General features: G+C 50.2%; 2 protein-coding genes across 3 annotated transcripts; one reads left to right on the top strand and one right to left on the bottom strand.

Annotated features, from left to right (window-relative positions):
- Positions 1 to 269: 269 nt before the first annotated feature.
- On the bottom strand, positions 270 to 4,170 carry RPAIN (RPA interacting protein). Of its 2 annotated transcripts, XM_048324897.1 has the most exons (7): positions 4,064 to 4,170; positions 3,503 to 3,682; positions 2,886 to 2,949; positions 2,266 to 2,380; positions 1,969 to 2,032; positions 1,730 to 1,864; positions 270 to 484 (listed from the first exon to the last, which is right to left on the bottom strand). In XM_048324897.1, the coding sequence occupies exons 1-7, from the start codon at positions 4,139 to 4,141 to the stop codon at positions 455 to 457; spliced, it is 666 nt and encodes a 221-aa protein (XP_048180854.1). In that variant the 5' UTR covers positions 4,142 to 4,170; the 3' UTR covers positions 270 to 454. The 2 variants fall into 2 exon arrangements, 1 of the variants encoding a protein (XP_048180854.1); XR_007207749.1 differs by lacking the exon at positions 270 to 484 and having other exon boundaries at positions 1,841 to 1,864; positions 2,277 to 2,380.
- A 94-nt stretch (positions 4,171 to 4,264) lies between these two features.
- NUP88 (nucleoporin 88) lies at positions 4,265 to 14,136 on the top strand. The gene is made up of 17 exons (XM_048324760.1): positions 4,265 to 4,501; positions 5,025 to 5,194; positions 5,798 to 5,923; positions 6,139 to 6,225; positions 6,899 to 7,075; positions 8,053 to 8,236; positions 8,659 to 8,809; positions 9,423 to 9,521; positions 9,643 to 9,733; positions 10,077 to 10,178; positions 11,086 to 11,244; positions 11,693 to 11,818; positions 12,346 to 12,411; positions 12,648 to 12,728; positions 13,056 to 13,182; positions 13,547 to 13,665; positions 13,916 to 14,136. The coding sequence occupies exons 1-17, from the start codon at positions 4,268 to 4,270 to the stop codon at positions 13,977 to 13,979; spliced, it is 2,163 nt and encodes a 720-aa protein (XP_048180717.1). The 5' UTR covers positions 4,265 to 4,267; the 3' UTR covers positions 13,980 to 14,136.
- The last annotated feature ends 84 nt before the right edge of the window (positions 14,137 to 14,220 follow it).

Below are 14,220 nucleotides of genomic sequence, written 5' to 3'. Positions count from 1 at the left end.
TGTACCAGAGCTGCCATGAAAGTGATGGCAGTGTTTGTGCCAGAGCTGCTCAGAGAGTCCTTGGGGTAGTGATGGTTGCTGATGGCAGAAGCACTTCTACTTAAACTGGTGCCTCCAATTGTTGCCTGAAAGCTTTATTTAAGTTTATTTAAGCTTATTTAGTTAGTTTATTTAAGGTTTAAGTTTATTTAAGCTCACAGAGAAAGCTGAAGTCTAGCATGAGTTGTGAGATCATTGATGCAGCATTAAAGACAACACCAAGGCCAAAATAAACTAAATATATTTATTTCAAAACATGTCCTGTGTGATTAAAAGTGCAGGTCAAGGCAATATTACTGCCTTTTGGAGTGTCTTTTTGACACAGCAGTTAGAAGTATGTACACAAGAGTCCTAGCAGCTCTGGGTGAAGTTTAGTCTTGAAGTCTTTCAGAAGTAAAGCAGCAGCTGAATCAACCTAGAGGAGAATCGTCCAGGAGTCACAGACCTTCACAAAAAAGTTGACCAGAGAAGCTGTGTTAATGTTAAAAGTTCAAAACTATTTGAACAGGAAAAACTCTTGATTAGGGAAAAAAATTCACAAAGGAGTTTTGTTGAGCACTGGCAGAGGCTGCCCAGGGCAGTGCTGGAGTCACCATCCCTGGAGGGATTTAAAAGACGTAGCTGTGGCACTTGGGGACATGGGTCAGCGTGGCCTTGGCAGTGCTGGGGGAATGATTGGACTTGATCTTAGGGGTATTTTCCAACTTAAACAATTCTATGGCTCTATTTGAAATGCTCTGTCCTTAACACTGTCCTCACACTAGTTTTACATAGCAAAGCAAGTACCAGCTCTAGCTTGAGCCAAAGGGCTGCTGTGTGTTCTCTGAGACGCCTGCATGAAGCTTTTGAGGAGACTTGAACAGGTAATTTTTAAAACGTTTCTTCAAGAACCACTTATCTGAACAGCTGGTGCACACAAGACTTAGAAGTTTGTGGGGTCTGCTGAGATAAGGAGAGTGCTTAACCTCCCAGCAGGACTCCCCTGGAAAGGCAGCCACTTTTCAGTTGTGGCGAGAAGAAGACAGACCCAGAATCCCTGGGAGACCCTATGCAGATCCTTTGTAAGCCATTGGCCCTTACCCTCTGACACCCACCCCCTGTATCCCTATAAAGCTGGCCCCCTGCCCCTGCGAGAGAGAGAGATGCTCGTCCCTGGCCTCCCCTTCGCTGGACCAATAAAGCTCCCTCGTGCAGAACAGCTCTATGGGCCTCTCGTCTCTCTCTCCCTGGTCTGGCCTGGAGGCTGCCCTGCAGAGCTGAGCTGAAATCACGAGCTGACAATCACTAAAGAGCTGACAGCCTCTGCACGGGCCCTCCAGCCAGCGGCTGAGGGAAGACACCGGGCCTCGGGAAGACGATTCCTTTCGGGACCATCTCTCCGGACCGGTCACAGCTTCCTCGGTCAGAGCTACTGACCCCTCACCAGCTGCCGTAGAAGTTGTTGGCTGAAGTTAGGGCACTAAATTTGACAGGTCCTTGAAAGATTCCCTAATCCAGCAGTTAAAGGTGTGTACTTTGGAACTTCTCTTTTGTGGTTACTGGTGGTCAAAGGTAAAGCCATTTCCAAGGAATTTTTTGAAAAGACAGCCACACAAACCCCTGGGATCAATGGACTTGTGGTTTCTGCCCATGTAATTGAGACATGGATCTAAGCAGAGATCCTTTCCAGGAACCTGACATTTACACTCACCGGGCAGCTCATGAGCAGACTGGCTTCCTCCTCCATGCCAGTGGTGACAGTGAACTCAGGGTTGTGCAAGCACCTCTGACTGTGTTCTGTCAAGGTGCTTTCCAGAAGTGACTGAAGCTTCCCTTCTGTCATATCCTGGGAATAATTGATTAAAAGTCAGCTAAAGTTCCTGTCTGTAGCTTAAAGCTGCCTCTGCAGCAGCAGAGGTCCCACACACAACGTGCCACAGTGCAGCTTACCTGTGTGCTGATGTACAATCCACACTGGCAACAAACCAAGTGAGCCTTCACAGTCAGGTTATTCCTGGCAAGAGCAAACAATGAGCATCATGACACCCAGAACAAGGGTAGATTTTAGCAAAAAAAAAAACCAACCCAAACCAGGAAAACCCAAACACCTCCCCCCATTAGATTTAGATCATTGTTCCGGCGCTTTTATTTTGTTGAAATGAATAGCAGCCTCTCTCCGCCCATTTCTAAGCCCAAACTGCTGCAGGGGAGTGGGGAATCTGATTCCAATGCCAAGGGCTTTCTTACTTCCTACATACTGGGCAGATGACCCTGTCAGTGGCATCCAGGCCGTCCAGCATGGCATTGAGACATTCCTCATCGAAGCGCAGGCTCCGCTCGTACTCCTCGATAACCGACTGCTCTGCAACAACACAGCACAGCAAAACTCCCTCAGGGAGTGCCTGGGCAGCACAGGCAAAAGCTGCTGGGCAGATGCAGGCTGGGCTGGATACAAGTTTCTAAGAACTTTAATTCCTTTGAGTTAGATTTCTACACTTGGTGAAATCATTCCTGCCAATCCAGTTTTTCCTATGGCTCAGCTGGTCTCATATGGGTCTTTCTACTTTCCTATCAGCACTTTAGAAACATTCTGGATTGATTTATAAAGGTTCCTAGAGCTCACAGACATCTCAGTCCTGTTTCTCTGGCCTCTCTCAGAGACCTTAAAATGCCACTTGAACTCTTAAAACTGTGAGAAGAGGTCTCAATACCTCAAAGCCTCAACACCAAGACTTCTAAGGAGGCTCTTCCCCTATATCACGTGGTTTGCTAGAAGCAAGAAGTGCAGCCTCAGCTATTCTGCATTACTAGGAAGTCAGAAATATTACATATCAAATAAGAGTCAGAAAAATGTGTAAAGGTCTTACCTTGCAAGATCAGTTCTTGCTGGATCTCTTCCAGCACTGCCAGCTCATCAGGGTCCTCCAGCATCTAAAAGGTGAATCAGTCAGTGATCCTCCCATTCCAGCCACTTTCTCACTTCCAGCACCTGACTGAGCTGTCACAGCAACATAAATTCACTGTTATTCTCCTGTCTAGTAAATCCCTGTATTTGCAAACCCATGCACTGTAGGAAGCAAGCTGTACTGTAATCACATGTGTAAAGCCAGCCAGAATGGATCCAAGCACAGCTCGTCCAAAAATTTGCTTTTTAAGGCATTCAGGTTTCATTCCAAGGCATTCAGGTTTCATTCCCATTCTCAGGAGAGGGAAGTGACAGACAGCTATAAAAAGCACAGATGAGCAAACCAACCCTTTGCTGTGATCCACAGGCTGTTTGTGGAGGAAATAAGGAAGTTACCCACTCATAGGCCCAAAGGCACTTTCACAGCTCAACACCCTGCCTGAGCTGTAGAACTGGGGCACCCTGCAGCTCTTGAGCTTTGTCAGCTCCAGCGAGAGGCTGAAGTCAGACCCGCAGGGAGCTGCATTTGATACCCCTGTATCACACACGTGGCGTTGATGCTGGGGACCCAGCACTGACCTGCTCCATGGGCTCCTCTCCGCGGAGGCCGGGCAGCCTATCCCGCAGCTCCTGCCATTCCTGCTCCATCACCTCCTGCACCAGCAGCGCGCCCGGGGCCGCCCCGCACGCCCCGTCCCCGGCCTGCCGGTACCGGTCCAGCAGCTTGGCCCGGCTGCTCCTCAGCCGCTCCATGCAGCGCTGGGGAGAGGGGAGAGCGTCAGCGCCGGCTCGGGGGGACACGGGGGGATGGCGGGGGACGCAGGGGGTGACACCGCGGAGGAGCTGTGACACCGGCAATCCCTGAGGGGGACACGGGGAGGGTGGGGTGCTGGGGGGAGGCCCCGGGGGGTGCGACACGGGGCAGGGGGCGGGAGGCGGTGAGGGCCGGCCATGTCCCGGAGAGGCTGCAGGGCAGCTGGATGACAATTTCTACCGGGGGCAACTCTGGCGGCTCGCAGAGGGAGTTCGGAACGCGTTCAGCCGCTCCAGCGGGACCAGTGCGGCCGGCCCCGGGAGACCGAACAGGGCCCAAAGGAGGAGGAAGCCCATGTCCCCCCTCCCAGCCCCCTCCCCGCTCACCCTGCGGTACATCTCCCTCCAGGGCGGCCCGCCCGGGCTCTTGTACCGCGCTCGGTGCCGCTGCACCGGCGCCTCCATCGCCCCGGGCCCGCAGCGCGCCGGAGCCGCGGGGCTCGCCGGGAAATGTAGTCCCATGCCCGCGGCGAGCGGCGGCGGCGATTGGCCGCGCGGGCGGTGACGTCAGGGCGGCGGCGGCGCGGGGCGATGGCGGCCGAGTGCGGCCCGGCGGAGCAGTGGCGCGCGGCGCTGCCGCAGCACGCGCTGTTCGGCCGCCTCCGCGAGCGCGCGCCCGCCGCCCCCCGCCCGCCGCGGCTCCGCGACCTCCTGTGCGGGCTGGGCGCCGACCTGCTGCTCTGGGACGGGACCGCCGCCGCCCTGCTCGCCATCGGCCTGCGCCGCCTCGGCGGCACCGACCCCGCCGCGCTCGGCCGATACCAGGTGCGGCCCGCGCCGAGGGGCGGCGGGAGAGGGGTGTGGGAGGGGATCGTCAGAGGATGAGGGGCCGGGGGTGGGAATTGAGGGGAGGAGGGGCTGTGTAAGGGAATAGGGGTGAGGGGGTGTTTGGGGTACGAGGGGATAAGGGGTCGTGTAGGGAAGGGGCTGGGTGTGAGGGGCTGGGCGGACCGTGAGGGAAGAGGGGTGTGATGGGGCCGTGAGGGGATGAAGGGGCCGTGTGGAGAGGGCGGGGGGGATGTGAGGGGATGCGAGGTGTGAGGGGAGGAGAGCCGAGCCCTGGTGGGCGCGGGGCTGAGGGGGTCTGCTCTCTGAAGGCCGCTGGGCGGTTCATTATCCCCCCAGCCCGCCCCGGGGGGGTCTTTCTCCAAGGAATCCACTGCTTTGCGCCATGGAGCCGGGTTGTGCCTCATTCCGTGCCGTGTAAATCACCATCCGGAATAAAGATGAGCTGTACTTCCGTGAGCGCTTTGAACAGCTTGTGCTTCCCTGTAACATCTGTTTTCAGACCCTTCTGTGCATAAACCCGCCCCTTTTCGAGGTGCACCAGACGCTGCTGAGCCCCGCCCAGCACCATGTGGCGCTCATTGGTACCAAGGGGCTCATGGTGCTGGAGCTGCCCAAACGCTGGGGCAAGAATTCCGAATTTGAAGGTGGGAAATCCACGGTGAACTGTAGGTGGGTGAGACCTCAGGTGGTTGATGACATCCTCGTCCTGCCACTCTTCCTCCACAGCCTCCCTTTCTTGGCGTTAGACAGATACAGAAGACACTGGTGGAAGGGACAGGTTGTATTTGGGTTGTGGGGCAGTCACAAATGAAGTTATTTTGGCTCAAGTATTTGCTGATTATCAAGTGACCTTCCAAACTTGTTGCAATTGCTGAGAAGCAAGATGCTCCTCTAGTATTCTCTGGCCTTTCACAGAATCATGGAATGGTTTGGGTTGGAAGAGACCTTAAAGGCCAGCAAGTTCCAACCCCTGCCATGGACAGGGACACCTTCCATTAGACCAAGTTGCTCCAAGCTCTGTCCAACCTTGTCTTGGACACTTCCAGAGATGGGGCAGCTTCTCTGGTGTCTTTCAGCTGTGGCAGCTAAAAGCAGATGTCTGGGGGAAAATAGCAAAGGGTTCAAGTTAAAGCTGCCTCTCCAACTTTCAGAATAGTACAGATAAAGACTTTGAAACCTTTTCAGTGTCTCTAGCTTTTCTTGCCCCCACTTCCCTTTAGAAGTAGCTTGTGTGCTTCTGCTCACAGTGCAAGTTTCTGCTCTGTATTCCAGCACCATTCCTATTGCGGAACGGTTCTTCACCAGCTCGACATCCCTGACGTTAAAGCATGCAGCCTGGTACCCCTGCGACACCTTGGAGCCCCACATTGTGCTTTTGACATCAGATAACACCATAAGGTAAAACCCATTTTTGGATTATCTGAAGTGGATTTTTTTGTCATGCCCAGTCTTGATTTGTCACTGGATGTTTGCATCCTGCCATTCTTACCAGTTAGCAATAACAAAATAGGATGGGAGGAGTTTCAGGCTGAGAGCAGCTGATGTTCCTGCTTCAGCAGGGAATGTGCAGCACTGCCAGCAGAATGAACGTGGCTGCTGTTTCTTTCCTCCAGGTTCTACAGTCTGAAGGTGCCTCAGACACCCATCAAAGTGATTGCGCTTTCGGACACCGAGGAGGAGACTCTTACAATCAAAAAAGGGTTGGTGTGGCTTCTTATATTTTGAAATGCTTTTGCAGAATAAGCTCAGTATTCTCAGTTGTGTTTTTAAGTAATAAGTGATAAATCTGCCTGAAAATCTGATTTGAATTCTTCAGTGCTAGCAATTCTTCATAGCACAGTACCTGCACTTTTCCTTTTCTCTCTCCTTCTCTTTCTTTCTCTCCCTTTCTCTTTCTCTCTCCTTTTTCTCTTTTCCTTTCCCTTTTTCCTTTCCTCTCTCTCTCCTCTCCCCCATCCCTCTAAAACAAAGTGGTGACAAACTGTACAGTCAAGTGTTTGTCAGAGCAGCAGTTTGAAAACACCCGTTGACTTTAAGATGGGCTTAAGGAGGGGGTTTTGAGTGAGGAATGTAGAAAATAGATCATCTTTTTATTTTCCTCTTGGCCTGGTTGGAAAGGAAAATCTTGCACCACGCAGTGATGTGCCTCCCAGGAAGGACCAGAACACCTCTTTTATCCTCTGAAGCTGTGGGGGCACTGCAGAACTGATGAGCCAGGAGAAGGATGTCACTTACACCCTTTCGTTGCTGGCAGTGGCACGTGGCACTGCTGGCCAGGGGTTTGGCAGGAGTTTGACAGCACATCCCTCAGGACCATGTTAAACATTGTGCTCTCAGTCCTTGCTGAGCCCAGCTCGTTGTGCCCTGTCCCAGGAGAGCCTACACCGCGTCCCTGGGGGAGACAGCCGTGGCCTTCGACTTCGGGCCGCAGGTGCCGGTGCCGAAGCACATCCTGGGCCAGCGCGGCAGCGAGGAGGTGCTGGGCTACCCCCTGTACATTCTGTATGAGAATGGAGAGACCTTCCTCACCTACATCAGCCTGCTCCAGAGGTAGGGTCTTACCCTCAGGGCTCACAGGGTGCTTGGGTGTTTGTACAGTGCTAGAGTGAGAGAGTCCTAGCTTGGCTGGGACTGTGAGGGATGCTGGGCTGAGTTATGTTGTACTGCAGCCTGTCCTGTCTCTGTGGCAGTGCTAATAGCCTGGAATCCAAAAGCAGTGTGTTGTCCTTTCTCATCCAGACATTATAGGTGCAGTTTCCACTGCTGAGAATCCACTATGCCACTATGCATTATTTACCATGAGAAATCTGATATGAAGACACGGGGCTGTAAAAAGATCAGTGGGTCTAAGGCTGTTAAGTGTATTTTGTGGCCTTCAGTTCCCAGCACAGACATCCTTAGCTTTGGATGAGGCTCACTGAGCCAGGGGCATCTTAGGAGAAAGAATATTTGAAGAGCTTAGAGGGTTCACAGGCACGTTCTGCAGTGAAAAGTCAGGATGATTAATCGAGAATATAAACATGATAGAAAAAGGTATTACTTTATAAAACTGAGAAGATGGTGCAAGACTTACAAGTTAGATGTTGTGTAGCTGAATATTAAACTGTGGTACTTGGGTTGGAAACAGCACTGTGTGCCTCTGCACTGAGCAGATCTCTCTGCAGGCAGTGAGATGGCCTCAGTCCATCTAAAGCTCCGCCCAGAGAAATGCCACAACACAAAATGTGAAGTGCAAGAAACCAGTTAAGTAATAATTATACTGAGCTTTCCTTGAGTACTTTGTGTTCGTGTATGAAAATATTTCCTCATGAATTTTTGCAGTGTAGCTGTGGTTGCTTTCAAAGCATAAAATATAATAAAATGAGCTCCAATTTCCCCCTGAGATCTTCCCCTAGGAGCTGCAGTCAGACTCATAATCTGCAGCAGTCTAGTGGGACTCAGAACTCCAAGCCATGGGGTTGTTTGACAGCCATGGGAAGTCCCCTTTTGCAGAGCTGGTGCTGTGAGCACACCCGTGTTCCTTGCAGCGCTGGCAGCCTCGGGAAGCTGCTGGGCCCCCTGCCCATGCACCCGGCTGCCGAGGACAACTACGGCTACGACGCCTGCGCCGTGCTGTGCCTGCCCTGCGTTCCAAACATCCTGGTCATCGCCACCGAGTCGGGGATGCTCTATCACTGTGTGGTGCTGGATGGAGAAGAGGATGATGAGCAGGTACCTTGCCTTGGTTTGGTTTATTTTCTGTAGAATTTTTGTTTCTTTAATCCAAGTTCCTGGCTGCAAGCTGGCAGGGTGCCTGGAAGTGTGTGCCAGGTGCCAAAGCTGCATTCTTTTGGAATGAAGTAGTGAGTCTTCCTCCTGTTTCAGCTAGTCCCTGTGGCTCTCTGACACTTCTATTTTAAATCTCAGTCCTGTGTACCGTGACAGTTGATCAGTTTTTAATCAAACTTACTATAATCTAATTTAAAGAGGATTTTCTAAGAAACTCTGGGTTTGATTTAATTTTTTTTAAGTAAATTTAAACTACATTCCTTGACAGTTAAAACCCTTGCCATGTGACTCTTTCTTGATGCTGTTCATGTTGGAACTCCTATTTAAATGATGTCTCACAGAAGAATTCACAATACTCCTTACAGTCAGAAAAGTCCTGGGACCCAAGATCCGATCTTATTCCTTCCCTGTATGTGTTTGAATGTGTTGAGCTGGAACTTGCACTCAAACTGGCAACAGGAGATGAAGAAGATCCTTTGGAGTCTGACTTCTCTTGCCCAATCAAGCTGCATCGAGGTAGGGTTGTTGTTCATCTTGTGGCTTTTAGGATCCAGCTATTTGCATGTTCTTGTTGGTGTCAGACAAACAGGGGGATTAGAGTAAGGATTTGCCAGATGCCCTCAATAAAGCTGTGGAAGGAGCAAGCCTGGGAGGGGCTCCAGTGTTGGCTTGAGGGCAGATTACACAGGGTCACACAGTGCTAGCCCCTGTCAGCTGAGGGTTATAAAGGAGAAGTTGCTGCATCTGTGCTGACCTGTGAGTGTGAGGGAGTGCTGTGGGGAGGGTGATCCTGATGGAAGAACCTGCTTATCCCATGGAATTGTGGGCAGGATGAAGTGTGCAGGTGTTGGGAACAAGCAGCTTGTCAGAATGCTGGTCTGCTAGTTTTAACAATCTGCCATTGAAAACTGATCTGATTGATACGAGGAGTGATAGGAAGGGTTCAAAACAACTCACCAGTATTTTGGACTCTAACACATGTAGCTCTGTTTCTGGTACTTGCACTAAGATGTTAGAGCTGACTGGACAACTGGACACTAAGTTGATACACAGGATCAGCAGTGCAGGTGTGAAGGATGAGTTTTTCCCAGTTTAGTGCCAACTCTTAAATTTTCTGCTTCACTTTCAGATCCCAAATGTCCCTCTAGATACCATTGCACACACGAAGCTGGTGTCCACAGTGTGGGCTTGACATGGATCAATAAACTGCACAAATTCCTTGGCTCAGGTGAGTGAGGGAAGTGAGAAACAGCTGAACATCTGCCAGTAACAGGCTGGTGGATGCAGGTACTACTGAATCCCTCACCCTGCAAAGTGTATCTGATGCAGCTTGACACGTCTCTCTGTAGATGAGGAAGACAAAGACAGTTTACAAGAGCTGGGAGCAGAACAGAAGTGCTTTGTTGAACATATTCTTTGTACAAAACCACTGCCGTGCAGGTAAAAAACCAAACCCTTTCTCAATTGCTTTCAAATCAGGAAGTTGCTATGGAAAATACTTATGATTTGTCATCTTTTGCTGCATTCTTGCCATTAAAGTAATAAAGTAAACTCAAAAGAATTCAAATAATACAACTAAGCAATTTGTGTATGAGGATTCTTCATGCACAGTTAGGGTAGTAGCTTAAATTCTTGTGTTACTGTCTGAAAATCATCTGTCAGACCAGCAGGAATTTTCACTTCCATTTACCTGACCTTGGAGCACTTCCAAAAGAGTGAACGTGCACAGCTTCAGGAATAAAGAACTTTCCTGACTGGGTGCTTTTTGTGTTCTTCCCTTCAGGCAGCCTGCTCCAATTAGAGGATTTTGGATCGTTTCTGACGTCCTGGGGCCCACAATGATTTGCATCACCAACACCTATGAGTGCATTACAAGGCCTCTCTTGTACGGAGTTCTCAGCTGAAGTCCATGACTGCATGGAAAGGACCAAAAATGGATATTCCTATTTTTCAATTATTCTTTGATTGTTTCACCCCAGGCTTCTGCACCTCTTAGGACACACAGTGCAGTTTTGCTTTCTGAATGGCCCCTGGCTGAGCACTAAAGTGTTATTAGAGTACTTACCTACTGCTGATAAGGTCTTTTTAGGGGATATAATTAATCACATCACTTTTAGTGAGTAGTAGGACAAAAAAAATGTTCTCGATGGTATTGTTGAGGTTTTACAGTGGTGTGAATATTCTTAATGGGCTACTGAGGTTATGTGTGCATGAAAGGGGAAAAAAGAAGTAGGATTTTAGTTTGTGCTTCCAGTTACTTTCTTTGTAGGTGGTGGCAAAGATACAGAGTGCTGTAAATCTGCATTTGCACAATGAAATAAATGCCTTGAGGGGAGAACACCATTTTCAGCTTATCTTGGGCAGGACACTAATGTAGGACAGGTACCACCAGCAGAGCCAGTGTTACCATCAGGTTCTCCTGCAGACCTTTTGTTTATTTCACTGTTTCCACACAGGTGGGCAGTGACCGGGCAGGGTGCTTTGTGAAGAAGGTCATGCTACTCTTGCAGTGCCTGCTTGCCTTGTTCTGGAACTTTTCTCTCCTTAAGCCAAAGGATATTTACGATTCTTGCTAGTTTGAGCCATGACCAAGCAGGTGTGGGGATGTGAGCTGTACCAACCCTGCTAGGGCTGGATTTACCACAAAACTGAAACAGCTCCTTTTAGAACCCCCTGCAGTAACACAGGAGTTCCCCAGTGGATGAGCTCCTCACTTTCAGTACCACTTAAGCTCTGACCTGGTTTCAGTTTGCCTGGTCTGACTGTGTTCTCCCTGTGCTGTTGTGTGGCAGAAGCACTGTCCATCCTGCCTCCCCTCCCCTGCTGTGCACCAGAGAGGACAAGGACCTGACCGTGTCCCCCCTGCGCATCGTGGCCGAGTCGGAGCATTCCTTTGAGAAGCACATCCAGGGCATCCTGCAGCGCAGCTCTGCCAACCCCCTGCATCTCAAGTAAGCAAATGTGTCTTCCTGGGGCACCTGAAGTGGGAACACTTGGGAACAGTGGGTGTTCACCAGCTCCTGTTTGAACAGCACATTGCCTTGGGCATGGCAGTGCTGGGGCACAGCTCCTGCCACTGACTGGGGCCTCTGTCCGTGTGGGAATGGCATCCAGTCCAGTGATGGTGCAGGCTGGGAGGGGATTGCCTGGCTCCAGCCTCCTGCTCAAAGCAGGGCTGCCTTCAGCTGATGAGCTGCTCATTACTTGGCCCATTGGGTTTGGAGTATCTTAAGCTGCCTTGGGATTTCCTCATATAAGAAAAATTATTTCTAGCAAAGGGATTCCATTGTAATCCCTCACTTTTGTAACAGCCCCCCCGAGCCCTTACCATAAACACTGGGAGTGGTTTAGCCTTTCAAAGGAACATGTTAGTAAGGTTGCAAAAATCTCTCTCTTAAGATCTGCAGATAAAGATGCTGCTCCTCCCCCTGAAGAATGCCTTCAGCTCCTCAGCAGAGCCACCCAGGTGTTCAGAGAGGAATATATACTGAAACAGGACCTGGCAAAAGAGGAAATTCAGCAAAGGTAATGCAAAACTCTCATAAAAATGTGCTAGCCAATGTCTGTGTGACACAGCAGCACTAAGTACTGAGCACTCACCCTCCTCTGTGGGGCTAATCCTGGTGAATGAGTAAACATACTAAATGTAAAACTAATAATGAATACCAGAACTTAAAACGCAGTTATCAGGCAAAGTAGGGGCGAGTGTAATACTTGGTCTCTGTAGTGGCTCACAGAGGAAGAAAAAAAAAGGTAAACATAAACACATACATAAAATACTTTTCTCTTGGTGGTGTCTGCCTGCCTGGGCCTGTGGGTGGCAGGAAATCTGACCTCAGCACTAATCCTGACAGAGGAGAATTGCCTTAAGTCTCTGCTGCTTCAAATCATAGTCAGTTATTTACAGTTAGGACAAAATGGGAGTTTTTTCTCACCACTGCCCCCTGTTCAGTGTCTTTAGCTCTTCCCACTCCCAGCATTTTCTGTGTGGTGTAAATCCTGATTCACCTGGTTGCAAGTGGTTTGATTTTTTTTGTATGTGTTTACTTCAGAGTGAAGTTGCTGTGGGGGCAGAAAAAGAAACAGCTGGAGGATCTGAATTACTGTCGAGAGGAGAGGTGAGTGGAACCTGTCTCCTTTTCCAAGTCAAAGCTCAGGAATGATGCACCTGTGGTGGCTGGGACAAGACCCTGTGTGAAACAGGTGACACATGAAGGCATTCCCAGCCCTAATGAAGCCTGGAGGTTCGCTCCCTCCTCCAGCTGGCTTCTCCAGCTTCCTTGTCCTTTGTCCACACCCTGGCCTGTCCCGTGTGTAAATCTGAAGTAGGGAACTGTTCCTCCCTTGCCTTAAGGAAAAGTCTGCGGGAAATGGCCGAGCGCTTGGCTGACAAGTATGAGGAAGCCAAAGAGAAGCAGGAAGACATCATGAACAGGTGAGTGCACATGGGGGCTCCGTTTCACCTCACTCCACATGATGTTGAACAAAGTTTGCAGGTGTGGTAGAATAGAGTGGGCAGAAGCTGCTGCACTGGTTTGTTCCAAGACTGGGATTCTGAAAGTCCCTGTGCTGAGGCTTGGTGTGATTTGTCTGCAGGCCCAGCCTGAACCAGCCCCGTGCTCAGAATGCCACCTGAGACCAGCTGGAAGGGGAAAGTGAAGCCCCTGGGACTTGGGAAGCATGGCCAAAGCACCAGGCTGCAGGTGTTTGAGCAGAGCTGGGTACCAGGGAAGTTAACTCAGAGACATTTCTTGCTTTCAAGGATGAAGAAAGTCCTTCGGAGTTTCCACTCTCAGCTTCCTGTTCTATCTGACACTGAAAAGGATATGAAGAAGGAACTGCAGACAATCCATGACCAGCTGCAGCACCTGAGCAATGCTATCAGACAGGTGAGAGGAGGAATGACCTGGGAGGTTGCTGACAGCTCTTCGCTCAGTGCTGGCAGACAAGTCCTGCCAACAATGTGATGCTGTACTTGCGTTCATCAGCAACGATGTACTAAAGGGGCTTTGGGCTCTTGCTGGTAACACAGAGAGAATATTTGCACACACTGTAAGCCCTCAGAGAGCTTCCCAATCCTCAGCCTGGCAGGGACATTCTTCTCTTTGTGGGAAGTGCAAAAGCAGGCAGATTTGAACCCAAAAAGAACCGATTAATTGCAGTACAACACAGCAGTCTGTAATTAACAAGCTTTCACTGTGACAGGCACGACCAGCACTGACTGGGGCCTTCTTTTTTCTCCTCAACTCCCAGGTGAAAATGAAAAAGGAATACCAACAGAAGCAGATGGAGAAGGGGCGAAGCCCCCGCAAGCCCAGCATCAGCCTCAGTGCCTACCAGAGCAAGTGCATCCAAGCTGTCCTGAGAGAGGAGTAAGTGCAGGCTGGGCTGCTCCTGCAGAGCCCGGGCCCTGGCACTCACATTCAGTTCAGGTGTCTCAGGTGCTGCTTGAGCCGTGCTGCAGGTGGGGCTGAGGCAGTGCCTGGGGAGAGGGGCTGAAGCACAGGATCTGCAGCTCTTGACAGCAGCACTTTAAGCTGCCATCTGAAGTGTTTCCCTTCCTGCTCAGTTCTGCACTGATGGGACCTGCAGCCTTCTGACTTGGGTTATTTTTTCTTGAAGGGGAGAACACATCCGGGAGATGGTGAAACAGATCAACGACATCAGGAGCCATGTGAACTTCTGAGTGTCCCTGGGGAGGACCCTGCAGCGAGAGGCTGGATGAGCTTTACCTGTTCCTGGTATTCCCCCTTGTATATTTACCATTTGTATGTTGAACAAAACACCTTTTACTTATTTTGTAAAGAATTGTGAAATAAAATACTTTTGATAAGACTCCTCAAGTGCTGTGGTTTTCGCTTTTCTCAGGGGAAGGGGATGTGCTGCAGGTGTTTTATATTCAGGATGTTAGAGGGTAATGCTTGCAG

The sequence above is a fragment of the Corvus hawaiiensis genome, chromosome 20 (genome assembly GCF_020740725.1).
Source record: "Corvus hawaiiensis isolate bCorHaw1 chromosome 20, bCorHaw1.pri.cur, whole genome shotgun sequence".
Lineage (NCBI taxonomy): Eukaryota > Metazoa > Chordata > Aves > Passeriformes > Corvidae > Corvus > Corvus hawaiiensis.
This window is presented reverse-complemented; position numbering and strand designations above follow the sequence as displayed.

What these genes read in the sequence shown, in the direction of transcription:
- RPAIN (XM_048324897.1), bottom strand. Translation starts at nt 4,141, where the DNA reads ATGGAGGCGCCGGTGCAGCGGCACCGAGCGCGGTACAAGAGCCCGGGC. An exon ending in GGAGGGAGATGTACCGCAGG is followed by an intron (nt 3,683 to 4,063) that starts GTGAGCGGGGAG and finishes CCCTCTCCCCAG; the next exon opens with CGCTGCATGGAGCGGCTGAG. An exon ending in GTCTGCTCATGAGCTGCCCG is followed by an intron (nt 485 to 1,729) that starts GTGAGTGTAAAT and finishes TTTTTTGTGAAG; the next exon opens with GTCTGTGACTCCTGGACGAT.
- NUP88 (XM_048324760.1), top strand. Translation starts at nt 4,268, where the DNA reads ATGGCGGCCGAGTGCGGCCCGGCGGAGCAGTGGCGCGCGGCGCTGCCG. An exon ending in GAGAAGAGGATGATGAGCAG is followed by an intron (nt 8,237 to 8,658) that starts GTACCTTGCCTT and finishes TACTCCTTACAG; the next exon opens with TCAGAAAAGTCCTGGGACCC. An exon ending in CAAGCTGTCCTGAGAGAGGA is followed by an intron (nt 13,666 to 13,915) that starts GTAAGTGCAGGC and finishes TTTTTCTTGAAG; the next exon opens with GGGAGAACACATCCGGGAGA.